Here is a 21,736-nt window from a genome sequence, read left to right as displayed (position 1 = left end):
AAAGTGGAACTCGTGTTGAAATTGAGGCAATCACAGGCATTATTTGTCGACCGTTTGGCCGGTGTTGGAGCAGATGTTGGGGCTGAAGGGGGGAAAAACATTTAAGGGTGCGTGATTGATGATTTGGGCATAATGAATCCGGCTTGTAACCATTTGAGAGGGCTGTCACATTGAGGTCTTAGCACGCTTCTACTTGGAAGCAGCTGCACCTGGTGGCCAGCGTTTGGCAACCTTTCAAGCCCTAATTTCTTCTTTTCTTGTCAGTCACTGAGGGATGCTCACAAATGCTATGGCTAATAGTCAGTCAATTAATTCAAGCAACAGTACGGGAAAAAGAAGCAAATAATTCATTCATTCATTCATTTTCTACCGCTTATCCTCGCAAGGGTCCCGGGGGTGCTGGAGCCTATCCCAGCTGTCTCTGGGTGAGAGGCGGGGTACACTCTGGAGTGGTTGCCAGCCAATCACAGGGCACATATAGACAAACAACCATTCACACTCACATTCATACCTATGGACAATTTGGAGTCGCCAATTAACCTAGCATGTTTTTGGAATGTGGGAGGAAACCGGAGTACCCGGAGAAAACCCACACAGGGGTGAACATACAAACGCCACACAGAGATGGCTGAGGGTGGAATTGAACTCGGGTCTCCTAGCTCCTAGAGGCCTGCGTGCTAATCACTCGACCACCATGCAGTAATAATTCACTTTTGTAAGTAAATTGCAAGTTATTGTAAGTAAACAGATTACAAAAGTAATCAAATTACTAATGTAATCACATTACAAAAGTAATCAAATTACAAATGTAATCACATTACAAAGTAATCAAATTACTAATGTAATCACATTACAAAGGTAATCAAATTACTAATGTAATCAGAGAATTTACAGACTTCACAGCCTTGTAGCTCAGCCATACGGCCACATAGAAACGTGATTAATGGCTCATTTTTCAGATAAACTTTTCAACTCTCTCTGTGGATAATTAGTTTTTCCGTTGGATGTTTAGTTTTGGCTCTACCTTCGTTAGAAGGAGGTGTGTGCATCCACCTCGGCTCTCACTCCAACACTAGAGCTTAGGAGGCTCTTTAATCATTTTTTTTTAGTGCAAACTCCTCCTCCTCCTGGCCACACCATTTTAGCTAGCTTGATTTATTTTGGTGACAACGTACGAATCTTCGTCCCCTTTTCAAAAATGTCCCTCTTGTGGCTGAGTGATGTACGGATTGCCTTCTGTGGCCACTAGAAGCGACAAAAGCCTAAACATTTTCCCATTGACTCCCATGTTAATGACGCCGTCTTTTGTTTCTCCAACTCTTCGATTGTCTATGACAGCTGGGATAGGCTCCAGCACCCCCACGGCGCTCGATTAATGAATGAATGAATGAATGAATGAATGAATATCCTCATTTGATTAGAAGTCAACATCAGCAGAAACAAACCCATCTGCACAAAAAATACAAAGGCGACCATATAACCCCCCCCCTTTCCAATGTTCTATCGTTGGTGCACATGTAACATTTTAGTGTATTATGCTGTAATAACGACAAGCAGCTGAAAGCATGGCCCCTGTGGCGGTCCAAATAGTCTACCTTAAATTACAAACAGCACTTATAAGAGAACATTTCATCTGATTGGATGAAGGTTGTCAAAACAAAAGGCCCGTTGCCATCAAAAGAAAAAGGAACCGAACATGGCGCCTTTCAGCGCATTTGGCACATTTAAGCCAAATTAACTTTTGTTTGTCTTTCAAGGCTTGTACGCTGGCTCCGGCACCCCCCACCACAGCTCCTCAGTGGAGCTGCTCTCCCCCGCCGCCAACCCTGCCCCCACCGCTGACCTGCCCTCCCGACAGCACCGAGACCTCAACAGCCCGCATCACCTGTCCCCGATGGCTGCCATGGAGGGTCCCAGAGACAGGTGAGTCCCACTGCTTGATGGGTGGCTGGTATGCATTGGCAGGCAGTCCCATTAGCCGATCAGTAGATTCTCTTTTCCGCGGGTTGGATCGGCTTCAAGGGTCTTCTTTAATTGGTTCCCTTCAAGGTAGAGATGATTCATTTTATTCATGAGGAGACTGAGGGCAGCGGCAATGTGAAGACTGTGGCATATAATACTGCAGCATCCAGACATACATAATGCACAGCTACTTGACAAGCTAACATTCGCATGTCAAGTCCAGTTTAATAAAAAACGGGCGCTGCAGCTAAGTGGAGTGTGGAGTATAATACTGCTGTGTACGAATCTATGAACAGAATGTATCTCAAAATGCTTACACATGTTTATACGATAAAGCATTTTGGTGACGGAGACTAAAAAAAACTGCCCTCTAACAGCACCGAGACTCAGTATGAGGCAACTGGTTGAATTGTGACAAAGACAAATTAGACTAGTGTGTTTATTTCTTGCTGTTATGAACTTGCTCAAGCATTGAGCATCACCCTTATAAACGATTGGGCATCGAGTCTCCAGCATCAATGAGAACCGGGTCTAACATTCAGATTCTCCTGCGATTGCTAAAAATTTTTTATTTAGATTCCTCGTTTTGACACAATGTCACAAGAAATAGTCACAAACACCAATGAAGAAGAAGCAGCCATGTTTTTGCTCAGTGTATCATTTGCAACACAGAGATATCATGTAAAGCAGGGCATAAGACAGACATGATTTAACACCTCCAAATTCATGGTGTAGAAATAACAGAGTACCCTGCCTTTGACACATTAGGTAGGACTTCCTCTAAGCAGTAAGAATCGCAGAAGTCAAACAATAAATTTACCGTAATTTCCGGACTATAGAGCGCACCTGATTATAAGCCTCACCCTCTACATTTTCAGAGGAAAACCAATTTTGTACATACACAAGCCGCACCTGTATATAAGCCGCATGTGCCCACATTAAAACATGTAAACATATTTACAAAGAAAGACGGTACATAGAGAGAGTTTTCAAAGTTTTAATAATATAACTTAACAATAATAATAATATAACTTTCTTCACAAACGGTGCCTGTGATGCGGCAGTAAAACGGTAGCAACATGGTAACAACACGCTAGCAACACAATAGCAACACAGTATAACAGGTCTGGTAAAAGAACATACTGGTAAAAATCACGGTAAGCTGTCTTCATCTTCCTCCTTTGAACTGAAGCCATCGAAGTCATCATTCTTTATCGGACAGCTTGATTGCTTTTAGCTTGAAAGCTGCGTCATATGCCTTTCTTTTTGCATTTTCCATGATGAGGGTATGTTCACGCTAATTCAATTTATGCACAAGACAAGAAGTTGCAGTCTTCCTCAACGCATATATTCCACCGGTCTTAATCTTACCTTTTCTACTCGAGAGCCCCTGGCGGCCGTTAGAAAAATTACATAAATTGGCCGTATCACTGAATAAGCCGCAGGGTTGAAAGTTTGGGAAAAAAGTAGCGGCTTATTGTCCGGAATTTACGGTAATGATGTTGTGGAAGTTTGGTGTAACTAAAGTCTCTTTTAGCAAAAGTCAAGACACTTTCTCAACCCACACAACACACTCCCAATGGCTTCCACCAATAATGAGGCAGCAAAGTATACCAGCGTTAATATGGTGCAAGACATAGCTCCTAGACAAACCTTGTACAGGTTGTTTAATATTCTGCCCCCAGGTTAATGCATGTTTAAGTGTCTGCAGGATTTCACACTCACTAACACATAAACAACAGCATATGTGGAAAAGTTGTTTCCAAAAGTAAACATCTTTTGTGAAAGTGTACTCTGTGAAAATACAACAGCGATAAATTCATAGCTAAGTTCATCAAAAGTTCATTCATTCATTCATTTTCTACCGCTTTTTCCTCACGAGGGTCGCAGGGGTGCTGGAGCCTATTCCAGTTGTCTTTGGGCGAGAGGCAGGGTACACCCTGGACTGGTCGCCAGCCAATCACAGGGCACATATACGTTGACAAACAACCATTCACATTCATACCTATGGACAATTCATTCATTCATTCATTCATTCTCTACCGCTTCTCCTCACGAGGGTCGCGGGGGGTGCCGGAGCCCATCCCAGCTGTCTCCGGGCGAGAGGCGGGGCACACCCCGGACCGGTCGCCAGCCAATAACAGGGCACATATTGACAAACAACCATTCACACTCACATTCATACCTATGGACAATTTGGAGTCACAAATTAACCTAGCATGTTTTTGGAATGTGGGAGGAAACCGGAGTACCCGGAGAAAACCCATGCATGGGGAGAACATGCAAACTCCACACAGAGATGGCCAAGGGTGGAATTGAACCCTGGTCTCCGATCTGTGAGGTCTGCGCACTAACCACTAGACAAAAGTTCATATTATTAAAAAAAATCATTGGGAAGTTAAGACAGTCAAGACTATGATGTCTTCTCAGCATGCTTAGTACCTACTTTTGCCAACAGAGTAGTGAGTAGAACCATGTAGTAGGTACTGTTAGCGGTGAAGGTGCACACACATTCTCTGTAAGAGTATCTTCATAAATATATGAATCACACTGATAATATTATGACCCTCACACAATATTGTCCCGCTGAGAGTATGTGTTTTTCACAGATTTCTCATCCTGAATCCCGGCAGAATCACAGGGCGATCCCTTTCTGAGGATGTTAGGTTAAACCTCTCGGCCCCGCTGACAAAACCCATTTGGCTAGTCTTAACTGGAAATGAGTCCACATCCTCGAACACGCTCCAATCCCCGTGGGGACAAAGGCCGTGCTGGTCACCACGAGGTCAACATGACACATCGTTGCTTTATTTCTGGCAACGGTGTTGGTGTTCATAAGGTCCCCCGTCTCCACTGGGTGCAACAGAACAATGAACAAACTTCTTCCTTGCTGGATGTGATTCATGTGTTAATGATGGCATGGGGGGGAGAGAGGGGAGGGGGGGGTCATCTTTTTGCTAAACATTATTGCACTGGGAGGATCCTCCAAGGACAAGCCAAGAGTCTCAGTCAACTTATACCATCATAGGCTTGTTGTAATTTACACCTCATTTACTTCATACTGAGCTTTCATCAAAAAACAAACAACCAGCGGTGGTCAATCATGTAATCGCAGAAGAAAAAGCTTATTTTCTGCATCACTGGGATTTCATGCCTGAGGGATACTTTAGACGGGAAATGCGGTATCGGCACTTATTTGGCAGAGAGATGCATGTTCTGATCAGGATTGTTCCTCATTTATTATTTCTCATTTTGCTTACCTTGTTATTTACAGACGACGTTTTGTATCCGTGTGTGTGTGTGTGTGTGTGTGAGGCGCAGAATGTTTCCTATTAATGTTTCCTCAGAGAGCCAGCAGAGCACAGTTACAGAGCCGTAGTGTCGCCACGAGGCACGGCGTTTACTATCCAAAGCAACGTGCACAAAAACAAGGTAGAGGAAAGAAAGTAGTTTAGGCTGACGGAAGAAGTTATTGATGATACCTTATAAAAACAAAACAGCGATACCGTATGATATGTCAATAATTGAAGGACAAGACATGCTGCACGGTGGACGAGTGGTTAGACCACACAGCGAGGAGACCTGAGACCATTAGGTTAATTGGTGACTCCAAATTGTCCATAGGTATGAATGTGAGTGTGAATGGTTGTTTGTCTATATGTGCCCTGTGATTGGCTGGCGACCAGTCCAGGGTGTACTCCGCTTGTCGCCATTTAAAGTGGATAGTCCCATTGGACCAGGGGTGTCCAAAGTGTGACCTGGGTGCCATTTGTGGCCCGCAAATGTTCTCATTGAGCAAGGAAACATTTAAAAAAAACAACAACAACAATAGCAAAATTTGCAGTAAATTCAATCAGTACAGTCAAAATATTAAGCGATAAAGTCAAAGTCTTCAGAGAATAATATAATATTATGAGGAAAAAAATGAAATGATAAAGATTTAAAGAGCTATTATTTTAAAATAATAAATTAAATTATTTGAAACAAACAAAATAACACAGTTGTAATTTTAGGTTGTGGAAAAAGTTATAATATTATGGAATAAAGTGAAAATATGAGAAAAATGCACTAAAATGTGCAGTAAATGTGCATATATATATATATATATATATATATATATACATATATATACACACACACACAAGTCAGTGACAACACAACTGAACACAAAATGCAGTTTTTTAATGAAACTTCTTCCTATTAAGGGAGAAAAGAAATCTAAACCAACATGGCCCTGTGTCATTCATTACCCCACCTACCTCCCAGTTAAAACATAGCTTAATTAAAATGCATCTATCAGCAAAAAGTTATATAACTTAGCATATCTACATCTGTTGCTTTAAAATATCTCAATGTGGCCCTTGCATCCTTTCATCTTTCACTATGTGGCCCTCGCTGGAAAACGTTTGGGAACCCCCCACCCCCCATTAGATGTTCATCTTTGCTTTCCTGACATGATGACAACATGAACAATTTCCAAATTTCCAGGCGTCGTCAAATCAAGTCCCAAAGACACACACTATCAGTTGATTGTAAAAGGACGGAAGGTGGGGTGAGCAGTGACGTTGAGTGGCACGAGGGGGGGGGGCATGAAACGTCTACTTACATTTACTGAAAGGCTAGAGCATACAGCCGTCTGCCAAAGTCAACATAAGCGGTGCACTTGTTTTTCCCAAACGGCTTACTAGGGACATTAAACATTTTGACAAAAATGATCAAGCTAAGCTGCCCCTGGTGTGGCAGCCTCTGACCTCATCGCTTAAATGTGTTTACCCTGGCTCAAACGGCCCATTTAGAGTCATACTTTGTGTCACTTTTCTCCAGCTAATATTAAAATATGCCAGTTTAAATACATTTGCAGATGGCTTAGTGAGCGGCAGTATGTGCGGGGGGGGGGGGCTCTCTTACATAGACGGCCGTTGGACCATGGCTACCGAGCGCGGACACGTGTGGTAAATGTTGTCATTCACTGCTGCCGCTATATGTGCTTCTATAGTCGCAGAGGGGAGCGCCTACTGGGCTTTACTTGCATATTGATATTAGAGCCCCTCAGCAAATATTAGTATGATACCACTGGAGTGATTGACACACGCTAATTGAATTAGAGTGGCAAGCGTCAGTACATTAGAAGTCCCTGCTGTGAAGGGGCACCTTCATAGCTGTCTGTCTTCCACCCTATTATCGTTTTAGACGAGCAGTTTTACAGCGGTCACTAAATATTTATTTTTTAAAGGAACATTTTTTACGTCAACAATCATTTCTCAATGACAAATATTTCATAGACTAACCTTTTAAAATGCTTAATGTTCACACAAGTGAACTACAGTCGTCTCTCGCTATATCACAGACTATAGCTCCCTCACTATGTTTTTTTATTTTATCATCAATAATAAATTATCACTGTTTTGTTGTCCACTATAGGGTATTATTAGTAAAAAAAAAATATGTAGTATTCTGGTCAATAGGCATCAATAATGTTATGACGCATGACATTCCTCTCATTCTGTGTGGAAGTGGTAAGTTTCTTTGTCCTTCTTCCCCACTCTGTCTGAAACACTTTCTTAAGTTTAGGATAAATAAATTGGTGAGGGGCTGCACGGCGGTTGAGTGGTTAGCACGCAGACCTCACAGCTACGAGACCCGAGTTCAATCCCACCCTCAGACATCTCTGTGTGGAGCTTGCATGTTCTCCCTGTGCATGCGTGGGTTTTCTCCGGGTACTCCGGTTTCCTCCCACATTCCAAAAACATGCTAGGTTAATTGGTGACTCCAAATTGTCCATAGGTATGAATGTGAGTGTGAATGGTTGTTTGTCTATATGTGCCCTGTGATTGGCTGGCAACCAGTCCAGGGTGTACCCCGCCTCTCGCCCAAAGACAGCTGGGATAGGCTCCAGCCCCCCCACGAATGAATGAAATTGGAGAGGCTAACTAGTTAGCTCACTAGCTTGCAATGTTAGCGGCAGCCTTTTGTTATGTCCCTGCAGTGATCCAGTAGCATGTGCAATGTGATGTAAACAAAAATAAAATAATTGCATTCACTCCTTTTAATTATAAAGCACCAAAACAAGAAAACATTTAACCAACGACATAAAAAAATAAAATCGCAAGTAAAAGATTTTTTGGATGGCTTGACATCTGTCCAGACACCATCCATTAATTTTCTTTGCCGCTTATCCTCATTAGGGTTGCAGGTATGCTGGAGCCTATGCCAGGCAGGGTAGACCCTGGACTGGTCAGATTTTGTGACATATTTTTTTCTATAAGTTATCTCAAATGTTTTATTTCATGATACTTAAGAATCTAAAGTCACAGTGTAGTGTGACTGTGCTTTAAGTTGTGCTGGCGAGGGGAGTGACTACAATTTAAAAGCGGTCGAGGAGTTGTTTGACACTCATCAAGCCATTCATTTCAGTTGCTGTCAGCACCAAGTCAGGAAACAGCTATACTGTTCATATTTTTACAAGCTGTGCTTTTATGTGCAGCTAAAGTGAATCATAGCGGGCTAATCACTGCCAGCTGCCCTTCTCTTCCCCTTCCCCCTCCACTGCCCTGCTTAAGTCGATGGCTGGCATGTAAAGTCAGGCTGCAGGAATGAGGGGAATCTTTCATACGCCACAGAAGCATTTATCTCCACTGGCCATCATGTACTTTACTGTACCAGCCGGCTAAGCCCACCCACTCGTATCCTGCTGCAATGACAGGACCACTTTGGTGGTTTGGAGTGCATCTGAAGGTGGGCTGTTGGTGAGGAGGCACAACACAGCACTAGCCATGTGCCTCTTTCACACAGTCATTCGGCAAAATAGACCTCATTGCCATCGTATACTATTCGATGTGTCAGAGAGGATCCCCTATAAAACAAGTCTTTTTTTTACTTATAGCTTAGCATATCCCGAGCTACACTGGATTCTAATAATAATATATAAATAATAGGGGTGTCAAAGAGACCGACAAGTGGTGTCACTCTGTTCGCCGTTGTTGCTATGGAACACCCTTTGCTCCATGAAGCGTCTCTGTGCTGATGAACCCTCTTCCTGCCAGTTTGGAGGCATCCTAGTGAATAACAACTGGTATGTAGTCGCTGAGGCGGCACAGCGATCGAGTGGTTAGCGCGCAGACCTCACAGCTCGGAAACCACGGTTCAATTCCACCCTCGGCCATCTCTGTGTGGAGTTTGCATGTTCTCCCCGTGCATGCGTGGGTTTTCTCCGGGTACTCCGGTTTCCTCCCACATTCCAAAAACATGCTAGGTTAATTGGCGACTCCAAATTGTCCATAGGTATGAATGTGAGTGTGAATGGTTGTTTGTCTATATGTGCGTTGTGATTGGCTGGCGACCAGTCCAGGGTGTACCCCGCCTCTCGCCCAAAGACAGCTGGGATAGGCTCCAGCATCCCCACGACCCTCGTGAGGAAAAAGCGGTAGAAAATGAATGAATGAATGAATGTAGTCGTTTCATGTGAGTGGACTTTACTACTTAAAAGCAACTGTTATGGTTTGTAAACATACAGTAGCAACTGAAACAATGATGGGATGCCTCATGGGATACATTGTGGTTTTCTGTGGCTATATGACAATTTTTTCATTGGACTTTGATGTGGAAATATATTCTGCCTAGCGACAATGGTTATGTAACCAAAATAAAAAGGAATCCGTGTAATTCTGTTATCTGTGGTCTTGTTTCTCTTTTGAATTCCGTATTATTTGTGCTGTTTGGGATTAGACTTGTCACTGAAAGACATATTGGAACAAAAACAGAATTTGACTGTTGATTAAATGTCAGTGGAGTAACAATCTATTGTCCAAAAGTGTTATTAAAGACAAAGTGACCATGAATCATTTTCCCTTCAGCTGCCACTTGCTGTCCCACTTGGGAGCAAGTATTCAAACTCCACAGACACGATGTTCTCCAACCAACACCCTCATCTCACACTACCACTATTAATTCCCTCTGATGGATGACTGGGGGGGGGCTTCTTTGGCTCGGATCGGTGGGAACAGTTCTGGTTCTGGTTAGTGAGCTGAAGCTCTGCTTGAGAGACAGAACACAGCATCCTGGCTAAAGCTGAACTAAAGCAATGCCAGCCCTTCAGGCTCCCAAGAATAGTTCTTTTTTTTTTTTTTTTTTTAGGAGGGTCTTAAAAACTGTGAGTCCTGCAAAAATCACTGCAATAAACAACGAGGATCCACTCTTAATCACCAGCTGTCAAACAGGAATCTACTAACAATGTGCTCACAGAAAACTATTAAAGCAACAATATGTAAAAATAACAGCTTCACGTAATAAGAAGAATAGCATATGTGTCATCTCCAAGGCAACCATTAATCATCAGTTTTATTAGTCTATGACATGGGTGTCCAAAGTCTGCCCCAAGGGGTAATTTAAAGCCTGCGGCTTGTTTTTTTTATGGGCTAAAGCATATTCTTAAAATAAAATGAACCATGAATCAGAACAATAATGAAAAAAGGTTTTATAAAAGGTGTACCAGCCAGGACACCTTTCATGTGCTAACATTATTGCTGAGTTTAGGTTGTCTGTTATGTGTATTTCTACCAACATACATAATAAATACAGAGTACTATTCTATACCGGTGATATGCATAAGCGGTTTCAATACCGCTTATTCTCACTTCGGACGAGAGGCGGGGTACATCCTGGGGTTGTAACTAAACCCGTTATGATTTTTTTTCAAAAATCAGCACCCTCAAACACTGCCATTTTATGCCGTTTGTGGGTGCTTCTGGGGCCCCTGTTGAGTGTGTGAGGTTTCCCCTTTGTTTTTGACCAGAAAAGTGCATTAGAAGCAAGTTGAAAAAAACTGAAAAAACGACATACTAACCCATTATGATTTTTTTTCAAAAATCAGCGCCCTCAAAAAAAATCTGTCAAAATTGTCTATAATGACCGGTACTGAGGGTTTGAATTTTGAAAAATAGCAGAGATTGAATGAGTTAATGAATTAAATTATATCAAAACTGTTTGGAATAATGGCCCCATGTTGGTGGAGGGACGTTAGAGCAGGAGTGCATGGTAACTCTTGTAAAATAATCTTATGTAACATCATGCTGAACTTTCTGTAGGATTTCCCACTAAATCCTCCTGAGATTATGGTGCACCATTATTTTTATTATGGTAGAAATCCTTGTGTTAAATTACCTTTGGAAAAAAATCCACTGAATTTCATGAGGGTTGTGCAGAAATTTATGATTCATCAGGAACAGAAGAGGGCGTACCAGAAATTTTAAAAAATATGATCTCAACTTATCGAGGCAATAAAAAACAGCCTCAAAGATGCGTTTTATGTCGTTCCTGCATGTTTTAGGCATAAATAAACCCTAAAGCTGTATGTTTCCACTCACCGAAATGTAGAATAAATCAAGAATTGGCAGCAGCGCTTGACAGCTTTACGTTCTTTTCCTTAAACGTCATTGACTTAACCAGCGTCCGTGCCAGCTAGTCTGTCACGCATACGGCAGTAGGTCACAGAGGAGGCCCAAGCCAGGCCGGCGCACAGCAGGGGCACCTAAGGGCCCTTCTCAGCCGTGTCTTGCAGCGCTCTGTCATCGCGTTCATTTAGCGCTCTGTAAACTCATGTGCTTCTTCAGCAAATAGGAGCACAGCGGCGGCAGTTTATGTGCTGCATTCCTCATCTGCACTGCATGAAAGCACGCTAAGTAGCTGTTGAATATGTCGGGAGGTGACTTGCCAGCTTAGTTTTATTAAAGGTGGTTATGTAGGCTATTGAGATTTGGCCGGGTGCTGCTATTTCCTGATGTTAAACATCATTTTTCTTCTTAAAAAATAAATAAGCCGACTTTACATCACTTTGAGGTCATATCCTTAGTTATATTCCCTTTGTGGTAAAGACTTTAGGGCCATGGCTTGGATAAACACAAATACGTGTATTTTTAATGACAACATGCATGTTGTATGCCCGTGATGCAGTGCAGACCTGGTATCGCCTGTGGCTGAAGGCTTCTGCACAAGCTCACCTGAACGCATGCCAGGGCGTTCATGTCTTTCTGTGTGTGGGTGGTTCGCTACAGCCAACATCAGCTAGTGGGATTTTGCTCGATATCAGGATGCTGAGTGCTGCAGGAAGGTCTAACTAACTGTGAGAAAAAACACTGGAATAAAAAATATATATATTGGCATTAACATCTGTGGCCATAGGCAACCTGCCAATGTTGTTTTTATTACCTCCATAAGATCGAAGAAGCTACATCCAGCAGCGGTATCTACCGCTGCATGCACTTTAAAATGTTGCTCTTGTTTTTCCTCAGCTGCAGTATTTGTATGAAAGGCATGTATGTTGCCATACTCGTGTTTACAGTGAACACATCACCTGTATTAATCCTCAATGGCTGAGCAGTTCACTCTTTAACACAGTTGGTTCTCCTGTTGTTATGTCTTATACTGTTAATAAATGAACTGTGATCAAAGAGAGCACTTTCTCATGCACTCCAAATCATTAGTAGAGTCCAAAAAACAACTTGTTATATATACAGTCATGAGTTTTCCAATTTCAGAAGTAATAATAGCTTCTTTCCAATTATTGCCAGCTTCCAATTAATGCCTTGCTTACAACTACAGCATTCACGAAAGACGAGTGAAGTAGCAGCATTGTGTAATGAAGCGAGGGCACACGTAAACAATCCAAAAGACTGAATACTGGAGAGCAGTGTGTGTGTCAGACCATGCGGTTGGTTAATTAACCGACCTGCATGGAGGTCTGTAACCTCGTCATCCCAAAATTAATCAGTGAGTGATAGATTGATATCTTGAATCTCTGTGTGTCCTCCAGCATGTCAGGTCCCCTCCTGTCTCCAGGGATGAAGGGAACAGGGACTCCTCCTCCTCCTCCTCCACTGGAGAAGCATCAAGTCCAAAGTCAGCATAAACCCTACACTCACTATCACCACCATCAGACTCCCAGCAACGGTAAGACTGAAAACTGACGACACTGTCTGCAAGGTATTTTTTTCTTAGTTTCTAATTTTTTCATGCGAATTGCTTTGCAACTAGTAAAAAAAAAAATCCAAATCTCTGCATATAAGACGACCTTTCTTTTTCAGTAGTTTTTATCTTCGATTATTCTACATCATTGATCGCCATTATCTTAAAATGAGCGTTATAACTTTTGAACTAGTGTTTGCCAACTGGTCACTGGTTTTGTGTGAGTGAGTGGAAGAGAAGCTCTGACTCTGTTGTCACCTGCTGGCTTAAATGTACAGTATAAGCCTGTAGACACAAATATAAGACGCTTATATTCGTCAGCCTTTTTTCTGGGGAAAAAATACCTTATATTGGGTTCAATACAGTATCATTGAGTCTTTAGACCACATTTGAGGTATGATATGTACACATTAAATCAGAAACAATTGGAGGCTGTCCCATTTTGGTGTTATTGTGATTGTAGCTTGCAGTGATGTACAACTGTTATTTTGCTACATAAGAGGCCCAAATATTAGAAACAGCTGTCAGGATGATGAGATCCACGAAGTACAACCACAATAACAAACATATTAATAGTAGTCAATAATGTGTTAATTTTTGATACAGCTTTTATATTAGATTTCTATGCAGGTGTACCTAGTTGTAGTTTATTACTACCGGCACAATTCTTGAAGAGCCGACCCGCTGTCCTGTCAGAAATAATTGGCATGAGTGTGAAAAGCACACGCATGGAACCTTTCCCCCTGCTGGATTATCAGACAAAACAGTGGTTCCTGTGTTCAGCTGTTTGAGACATGGCGAGCTCAGCTGTCACTGCCTTCATGCTTTAAACACTGTTTTTCTCTGCAGAGATCAACACATGCACTCTCACCACCAATGTGGTCTCACATCCAGGAAAGGTTCCCGTAATTTTGAATCCTGTGGTTGAATCGGAGTAAAAACAGAAACAATAGCAACCAACTTAGTAACTTAGTTTTTTACAAAAGTGTCTTACAATAGCGACTGAGTCTAGATATAGTGATGGCCTTGAAAATCAAGTCTGGCTTCTATTTTGCTCCTTGTCCCAGAATTCCAAGGCAGCTTTCAGAGCTGCTTCCACTTCACGGACTCCTACCGGATGGAGCAGACGGTCAGCAGCGTCCACACAACCCCAGGAGATTCTCACGCCTACACTTCCCATCAGCTCAATGGCTTCCACATGTCCTCCAGCAACTCTCTGGGCTCTGCAGGTGAGCAGGTCCCCATCACGTGCAAATGCTTCCATGATGGCAGACGTTCACTTTGCATGTATCCTCCTCCAGGCTTCAACTTGACTCAGGAGCTGCAAGGAGGCACTGAGGTGTGCCAGTTCTCCTCCAGCCCAGATGAGGGCGTCTTCTTCCAGGTGGGAAGCTTTGAACGCGGCCTGAGCCACATCCCATCAGTGTACACCGAGTCGTAGACCACCAACACAACAAACAAAAACACTGGAGCCCACTCTGCCGTCCATGTACTTTCACTTCACATCCACGCCTTTTCAGAATCCACTTATCTTAAGGAACATACCTGACTTCTCCCAGCCAATCAGTGATGAAAGGCAATAATAATAATAATAAAGCAATTAAACACATATATTATCATTAAAATATATCTGAACCATTATGAAAATAAATTACCAGAATCAAATTCCAAATTATAAAAGATACATTTATTTTAGTGTAATGCAGCAATTTTCTGATATTGAAATATATAACGCAATAAAATTCAGACTATAGCTATTGTGTCTCAATCGATCAATTTCACTGACCCTATGGAAACAATAATTAGACTGTCTTGCTACTATGCGAACACTTTCATTCTACCCATGCATTTAAAAAATAATCCAATTGTATTTTATTGGGTTTTAGACTGAACAATTGAGAGAAATGTATCATGTTGCTGTGTTGGTTGTTTTTAATGATATTGTCTGATTTCTTGTATTTTTGTTGTGTGGGTTTGGGGGAAGCATCTCTTCTGCATTAAAGCAAAGAAAGCATCCGGTCAGTCAGCTTTTAATATTGTATGTATAAAATGTACAGTTTGTTTACACGCATTTGATTGTTGAATACAATTTCCCCTTTCAAGAAATAAATGCCTGAATTAACATGTAATCACTTGTGTACATGTACTGTATGTAGAAACAATCATTTTCGCAGAGATTATACGCCCTCTAGTGGACGTTGGTGAGTGTTGCACACAACTTCAGCATCTCTTTCTGAGTGTTTTGCTTGTTTGTCAACCATTTTACTTGTGCTTCCTCTTATCCAGGTAGCAGCAGTAGTAGAAGTTACTGAAGAGCGCTATGAGGATGAGGGAGTACACAAACACTAGAATGTTCTTGGTGTCCGGGTAATCGCACTCGGGTGAACAGGTTGTATGAGGAGCACATGTTTGTGTTACATGTTGCTTTTACCGTGTGTCTCTTCTTACCAGCTGAAGGTAGGTGACGTATGGCTTCCACCACAGGTACTTGTGCATGCCAGGACCCAGAGCGGCCAGAATACATGATCGTGTGCACCAGAGTTGATCAGGCCAATGAAGAAGGCTGCAGGATTACCAAGTGAGCAGTTAGTAGGGTGACATGCAATGCTACATAGATTAGATTCAATTATATTTCTATTCATCTTCTACCACTTACCCAAGGTCAGGTTGCAGGGGCAGCAGCCTAAGCAGGGATGCCAAGACTTCATCCAGCTCTTCCCAGCGGATCCCGAGGCATTCCTAGGCCAGTTGAGAGACATAGTCTCTCCAACGTGTCCTGGGTTTTGTCCACCTCCCAGACCAGAAAAGTGTCAAACCGCTCAAAGAATTTATATTTCCTGTAGAAACTTCCCTTGATATTTATATTGAAATGAAAAATGTAATCTTCATTATCATGTTGCATATCCCAAATTTCTCATTTGAGTGCAAAAATTTAAAAATATATATTTTGTATATATTACCCAAATTTCTGATCTCATTCCCGTCATACAACAAAAATCTATCAGCCAAAACACACAAAATAAATATTTTCAAGATATTTATTGTCTGTAAGACTATGAAATGTATACAATGACACTTACAAAATCATGATGATCATTAACTGTCTAGTACTAATAAAACACACATACCCAAAACACTGTAATATTATTTTTTAAAAACAAGTGACTACTACGAGCATGATTTAAAAACAGACAAGTACATATAATCTTTAGAACCATTTAGAACTTTCATCAAGGTTCCTGCCTTGCTGTCCCAAAGAAAGATGTGAGTGACAGCTGTTTTTTGCTACCGTTACTTTTAAAAATGGTTTTCTTTGTGCCCCTCTTTCCTTTCTCGCCGTCTTTTTTCTCAGCGCTCTTTCGCCTCTTGCCATCCTAAGTAAGATGGGGGGGAAATGTCACCGTCCCACACAGATTTACCGTATGACCATTTAAATAACACTTACCAGAGACGTCTGCTCCGACTGAAGGCCCGCAGAGTCACAGAGCTTGACAATCTAAGAAGTTAAAAAGCTAATGACTTTCTACTATCAGGTGTTCACCAGAAGAACATTTGATGATGGAGTCAAACCTTTTTCACCCCCGTAGACACAGCGGCTTCTTGCAGCGCCGACCTGCTGAGCCATTGTGCGTTCTCTGTCTGCGTTGGCGTGACAGCATCTCTTAGACGCAAAGTGTAAACAATGTACGTCTGGTGGATGTGCGAGAAGACGTGGACCACCTGTGACAGAACTACAAGGTTAGAAAAGCATCCGCTACTTCCAGAAAATACTTTGTAATTTTAGGAAGACCTTTTTTGCAATATTGGAAAAATGTTCAATTGACACAAAGTTATGGAGGGATGTTTGTCTACCAACATTAAAAACATAAATGCAAATACATAGATCCTGTAATGAAAGGTAAATTTAGGTAGCAGTCCATTAATTAATTAATTCTGAAATAAACTCTTAATTATAGTGAATGCCCTTATTTAATTACCTTTTCAACTATTTGAGAATTTTAATGCATTTCATGTAATTTGATTTAATAGCATTTAGTTTTATGTATGGAGTGCTTTTCAGCCAAAAATAATAATAAAATAATGACGATTAAGGAAATAAAATATCAGGGCTGTCGAGATTAATCTTTTTTTTAAATGAATTAATCATGATTAATCACCAACTGTGTCAGAAATATGCCCATCTTTACTGTATTTAATGAACAGAAAGATAAATGACAGGACAGGATTATATTTATTTGGATGTATTAACAGCTCCAAATGAACGGAATGTGTCAATCAAGCTAAAAGACACCGCACAAGCCTAAAAATCTATTGGTCGAATAGTACCATGTTTTTCCTTGTCTTGTTTATTTACACACCCCCACACGCATTGTAAAGTTGTTTTTGTGATGTTTGGAGTGTCATTGAATGAATCTCTGTAATATTTTAGGTCATACATTTTATATTTATTTAATGTTGCCATAATTAGGATTGTGCTTTCAAAAATAATGAGAAATGTAATAAATAATATTTTAGTTCAGGCACTTTATATTTAATTTGAGCATAATCAGTTTATGCTGTAAAAAAAACTAAACAAAAAAACCCTTACGTGTGTAATTGAAGAACAAGAATAAATTAAAGGAAAAATGTATTCATTATGTTTACCTTGTCTCATATTATTAAAATAATTAACAAATAACAGATAATTCCATGCTTACATCGCCCACATACTGGAGAGCGCTGTCAATCACTTGTACTCCCAAGAGGCTGCTAAGGTCAGCACACAGCACCCCCTTGTGTTCCTTCTCCAACATATCATCCTCTAACAGCCGACTGGGAAATTCCCACAATCCTGCCAGCAAACCTGCCGAGCCACAAAGTGATGTAACTTAGTGACCCGACGTCATGTATCCATTCATACGCGCTGTCCCTTTGAATTGATACGAAACCTTTATCTGGTCTTTGCATGAGCAGAAACACCTCCTCGCCTTCTTGCCCGTGTTGGGTCACCACGCAGGTTAAGGTTCGCTCCACTCTGGGGGGCTTCTTTGCTGGCTTTCTTGGGAAGTTTTGGACCCCCAGTTCCTCATCCCAAGGCTCGGACGGACACAGAGGACATCTTCCATCTGTCCCTGAGGGAGACAGATAGAGAAAGATGGACAACAACATGAAGTGAGTCCAAAGAGACATGATGACTTACCACAGTCTTCTATGTCAGGGAATACTGGAGGTTTCACATCTTTTTTGGCCAAGAGCTTCCTGGAGGTTTTCTCTTGTTTGACATGAACCTAAACACATAACCAAAATAATGAATTATGAACTAATAATATCCAACGTCTTTCTGTTGGTCCTCATGAGAGTCTTACCTTGCGGAATGAGTGGCAGAAAGAACGCACAGGACACTGGTTGCACAGAGGAGCCTTGGGGGTGCAGATTCGAGCCCCTAGCTCCATCATGGCTTGGTTGAAGTCCCCTGGGCGCTCAGAGTCCACCAACGTATTAGCCAGACCCCTGAAAGACGACCGACCACAGTGAACTCAATATACAGTATCTTTACTTTAGAGTAGCCTGTGTACAGCTTGTATGGCAGTATAGATTTACTATCCACTGAAAATGAGGCACCACGCAGCCATTGTTATCTAAAGAACTGCCAATAGAAGCGAGTAGAAAAATAATTGTGTCAAGCATGGTGTTGGTAGTGCCATGGTCTGGAGTTGCTCGAGTGCTGCCAGAACCATGGCGCTGCGGTTCATGAAACATGAACACCAACATATAACATAAATCAAAACTGTTATTTAGGCTGTACATGACTACTTTAAAGTATATATCCAAGTTTAATATATAAACTATGTAGAATAATTGAATACTTACTCATTCTAAACTCACCAAAGTGTCTCTGTGACTGTAGGACTCGTGCAGTCGGCCCCGATGGCCCTCATGCGACACAGAACCCGAATCACATTGCCATCCACAGCTCCAGTAACCTAGGCACCAAGAGATGTCATCATTTCCTAAGGTTTAAACCGGGGTTGGTTCTGACTTGCTTGTGTTGGCTGACATGTCCCAGCGCAATGGAGCCAATGGCTGCAGCGGTGTAACGGCCAACTCCTGGTAGTTGTCTCAGCAAGCTGTCTACCGTGACAGGCATCTGTCCGCCAAGCTTGGACACCACCTGTCGATAAAAAACATACAAATGACATTATACTAAATGATAATCTTCTTCTTCTTTCTCTTTGGGCTTTTCCCTTCAGGGGTCACCACAGCAAATCAATCTCCTCCATCCAACCCTGTCTTCTGCATCTGTCTCTCACACCAACAACCCTCATGTCCTCCTTCACTACATCCATGAACCTCCTCTTTGGTCTTCCTCTACGCCTCCTACCTGGCAGCTCTAAATGAGCATCCTTCTACCAATATATTCATTCTCTCTCCTCTGGACATGTCCCAACCATCTCAGTCTGGCCTCTCTGACTTTATCTCCAAGGCCTCTAACATCTAATGTCCCTCTGATGTACTCGTTACTGATCCTGTCCATCCTGGTCACTCCCGATGAGAACCTCAGCATCCTCATCTCTGCTACCTCCAGATCTGCTTCCTGTCTTTTCCTCAGTGGCACTCAGACACTCAGTGTCTCTAGACCAAACAACATGGCTGGTCTCACCACAGTTTTGTATACCTTTCCTTTCATTTTAGCTGAAACTCTTCAATCACACATCACGCCTGACACTTTTCTCCACCCGTTCCATCCTGCCTGCACACGCTTCTTCACCTCCTTTTCACAATCTCCATTGTTCTGAATTGTTGAACCAAGTACTTAAAATTCTAAATTATAATAAACAACAAGGCTGCACGCCGGCCGAGTGGTTAGAGCGCAGGCCACACAGCTAGGAGACCTGAGTTTGATTCCACCCTCTGGCATCTGTGTGGAGTTTGCATGAATGTGAGTGTGGTGTGAATGGTTGTTTGTCTATATGTGCCTTGTGATTGGCTGGCGACCAGCCCAGGGTGTACCCCGCCTCTCGCCCGAAGACAGTTGGGATAGGCTATAATAAATAATAAATAATAATAGAGATAGTATTTCATAATCCATATCACTGACCTTTTGGGCGCCTTCATGAAGACGTTTCCCTCTTGAATAGTAGCCAAGGCCCGCCCACATCTGATTGACTTCCTACTCATCCACAAAAACGATAAATGAAGTCCAAAAAACATTTATTAAAATATTCATATTATTCTAAGCCTTTAGTGGTCACCTCTAGTGTTGCAGCTGCAAGATCTGACACCGTGGGCCAGCGCTGGAACGTACATTACACCTCATATATTTTATCATTATCATCATTATTATGATTATTATGCATACCTTCATCCATTTGTTGTAATAGTCTATCACCGTGGCAACCTGGGTCTGCTGCAGCATGATCTCAGACACCCACACTTATTAAACGGGAAAAATGCATGAAGCCAACAACTTGTTACAAATGACAATAAAGTACTATTCCACAGGATGTGGAGAAAAAAAACTTGAGAACCTCTACATACCTGCATATGTCCTTTTGTTGACGTCATCCTCGGTCAATGCCTACATTTGAGGACAATAAATGCTTGTCAATGATCTGTGTATTTTATATTCATTTTACATTCCTTCTGGTGTACTTTTGTCTGTATGTTGACATTATTGAGATTACTGAGATGTTATTATTAACAGTGGCAACAAAGCTGAATTGAAATGTGCATGATATGGACAAAAGTGTTGGGATAAGTAGCAATTGTACCTACAGGACTTTGTTCTAACTTATGATTAAATCATTATGAAGTGTCACCCAGACCTTCTGTGTCCTTGAAACTTATGACTACTTATGTCTGTGCATTCTGGTTACCAGAGTCCTCCATGGCAGTTCTCGTTTCTCCAAGTCGTACCAGCTCAGCAGGTGAGTCCGCAAGTGGGCCATGTCAGCAGGGTCAGGAAAGGTGTGATAGGTGGACAGGGATACAGCAAGCATGGGCTCTTCTGTGGGTGAAAATGTGTAATTATCTGTGTTTATTCATTCATTCATTCATTCATTCATTTTCTACCGCTTATCCTCACAGGGTAGCGGGGTGCTGGAGCCTATCCCAGCTTTCTTCAGGCGAGAGGCGGGGTACACCCTGGACTGGTTGCCAGCCAATCACAGGGCACATATAGACAAACAACCATTCACACTCACATTCATACCAATGGAATTTACCTAACATGCATGTTTTTGGAATGTTGGAGGAAACCGGAGTTCCTGGAGAAAACCCACGCATGCACGAGGAGAACAAGCAAACTCCACACAGAGATGCAGGGTGGAATCGAACTACAGTCTCCTAGCTGTGTGCTAACCCTATCTGTGTTTATTTTTAAACAAAACAAACGTTACTTGTATGTTAGCCTGAACTACTGGCTTTGAGTAAAGAGTGGTAGATTACCCTCCTTTCCACGCGTCTTCTGCCTCTTTCGCTTGGGTTTCACACTTTCCACCATTTCTACGACTTCGTTCTTGAGTTTACGCATTGTCAAACGTAACATAGACGCCCTCAAAATATGGCTTTTATTGCCTGTCCCCTGCCTATCTAAAGCAAAAGGTTTTATTTACTACATCTGGCGCGAATTTAAAAGAAACGCCCCCATCACCGCTCGTCCAATCAGCTATGAAGGATTCCCATGCGTCACCACGTTAGTTCCGGGGAGGGTTTGAGATTACGTAAAGACTAATGGTGCGTTCCAGTCAAACATAAACTCCGGACATATCGATCTCACCGAAGCACAGGGTGTATGATTATCAGCATACACAGTTGTTTCAAACACATCGACTTT

At 42.0% G+C, this 21,736-nt stretch overlaps 2 protein-coding genes across 4 annotated transcripts in view; one reads left to right on the top strand and one right to left on the bottom strand.

The window, feature by feature from the left end:
- The window catches only part of glis1b (GLIS family zinc finger 1b), an 84,249-nt gene extending 69,130 nt beyond the window's left edge, over window positions 1-15,119 (top strand). For both annotated transcript variants that reach the window (XM_058073780.2, XM_058073779.2), the window contains exons 8-11: window positions 1,758-1,923; window positions 12,770-12,906; window positions 13,989-14,150; window positions 14,223-15,119. In XM_058073780.2, the coding sequence (XP_057929763.2) occupies window positions 1,758-1,923; window positions 12,770-12,906; window positions 13,989-14,150; window positions 14,223-14,362 (605 nt within the window). In that variant the 3' untranslated portion in view covers window positions 14,363-15,119. The remainder of the gene's footprint in view (window positions 1-1,757; window positions 1,924-12,769; window positions 12,907-13,988; window positions 14,151-14,222) is intronic.
- An 839-nt stretch (window positions 15,120-15,958) lies between these two features.
- On the bottom strand, window positions 15,959-21,532 carry mutyh (mutY DNA glycosylase). Of its 2 annotated transcripts, XM_058073782.2 has the most exons (15): window positions 21,349-21,532; window positions 20,778-20,908; window positions 20,440-20,479; window positions 20,261-20,334; window positions 20,154-20,195; window positions 20,000-20,071; window positions 18,959-19,072; window positions 18,787-18,884; window positions 18,267-18,411; window positions 18,101-18,188; window positions 17,850-18,032; window positions 17,619-17,764; window positions 16,492-16,641; window positions 16,367-16,417; window positions 15,959-16,295 (listed from the first exon to the last, which is right to left on the bottom strand). In XM_058073782.2, exons 1-15 carry the CDS (start codon window positions 21,446-21,448, stop codon window positions 16,152-16,154), a joined length of 1,578 nt encoding a protein of 525 aa, XP_057929765.2. In that variant the 5' UTR covers window positions 21,449-21,532; the 3' UTR covers window positions 15,959-16,151. The 2 variants fall into 2 exon arrangements, with proteins under 2 accessions (XP_057929765.2, XP_078646201.1); XM_078790075.1 differs by lacking the exon at window positions 21,349-21,532 and having other exon boundaries at window positions 20,261-20,368; window positions 20,430-20,479; window positions 20,778-20,870.
- Between the last annotated feature and the right edge of the window lie 204 nt (window positions 21,533-21,736).

Source organism: Doryrhamphus excisus, linkage group LG4, assembly GCF_037039965.1.
Source record: "Doryrhamphus excisus strain RoL-2023G ecotype Guam linkage group LG4, RoL_Dexc_Guam_v1.1, whole genome shotgun sequence".
NCBI classification, from domain to species: domain Eukaryota; kingdom Metazoa; phylum Chordata; class Actinopteri; order Syngnathiformes; family Syngnathidae; genus Doryrhamphus; species Doryrhamphus excisus.
This window is presented reverse-complemented; position numbering and strand designations above follow the sequence as displayed.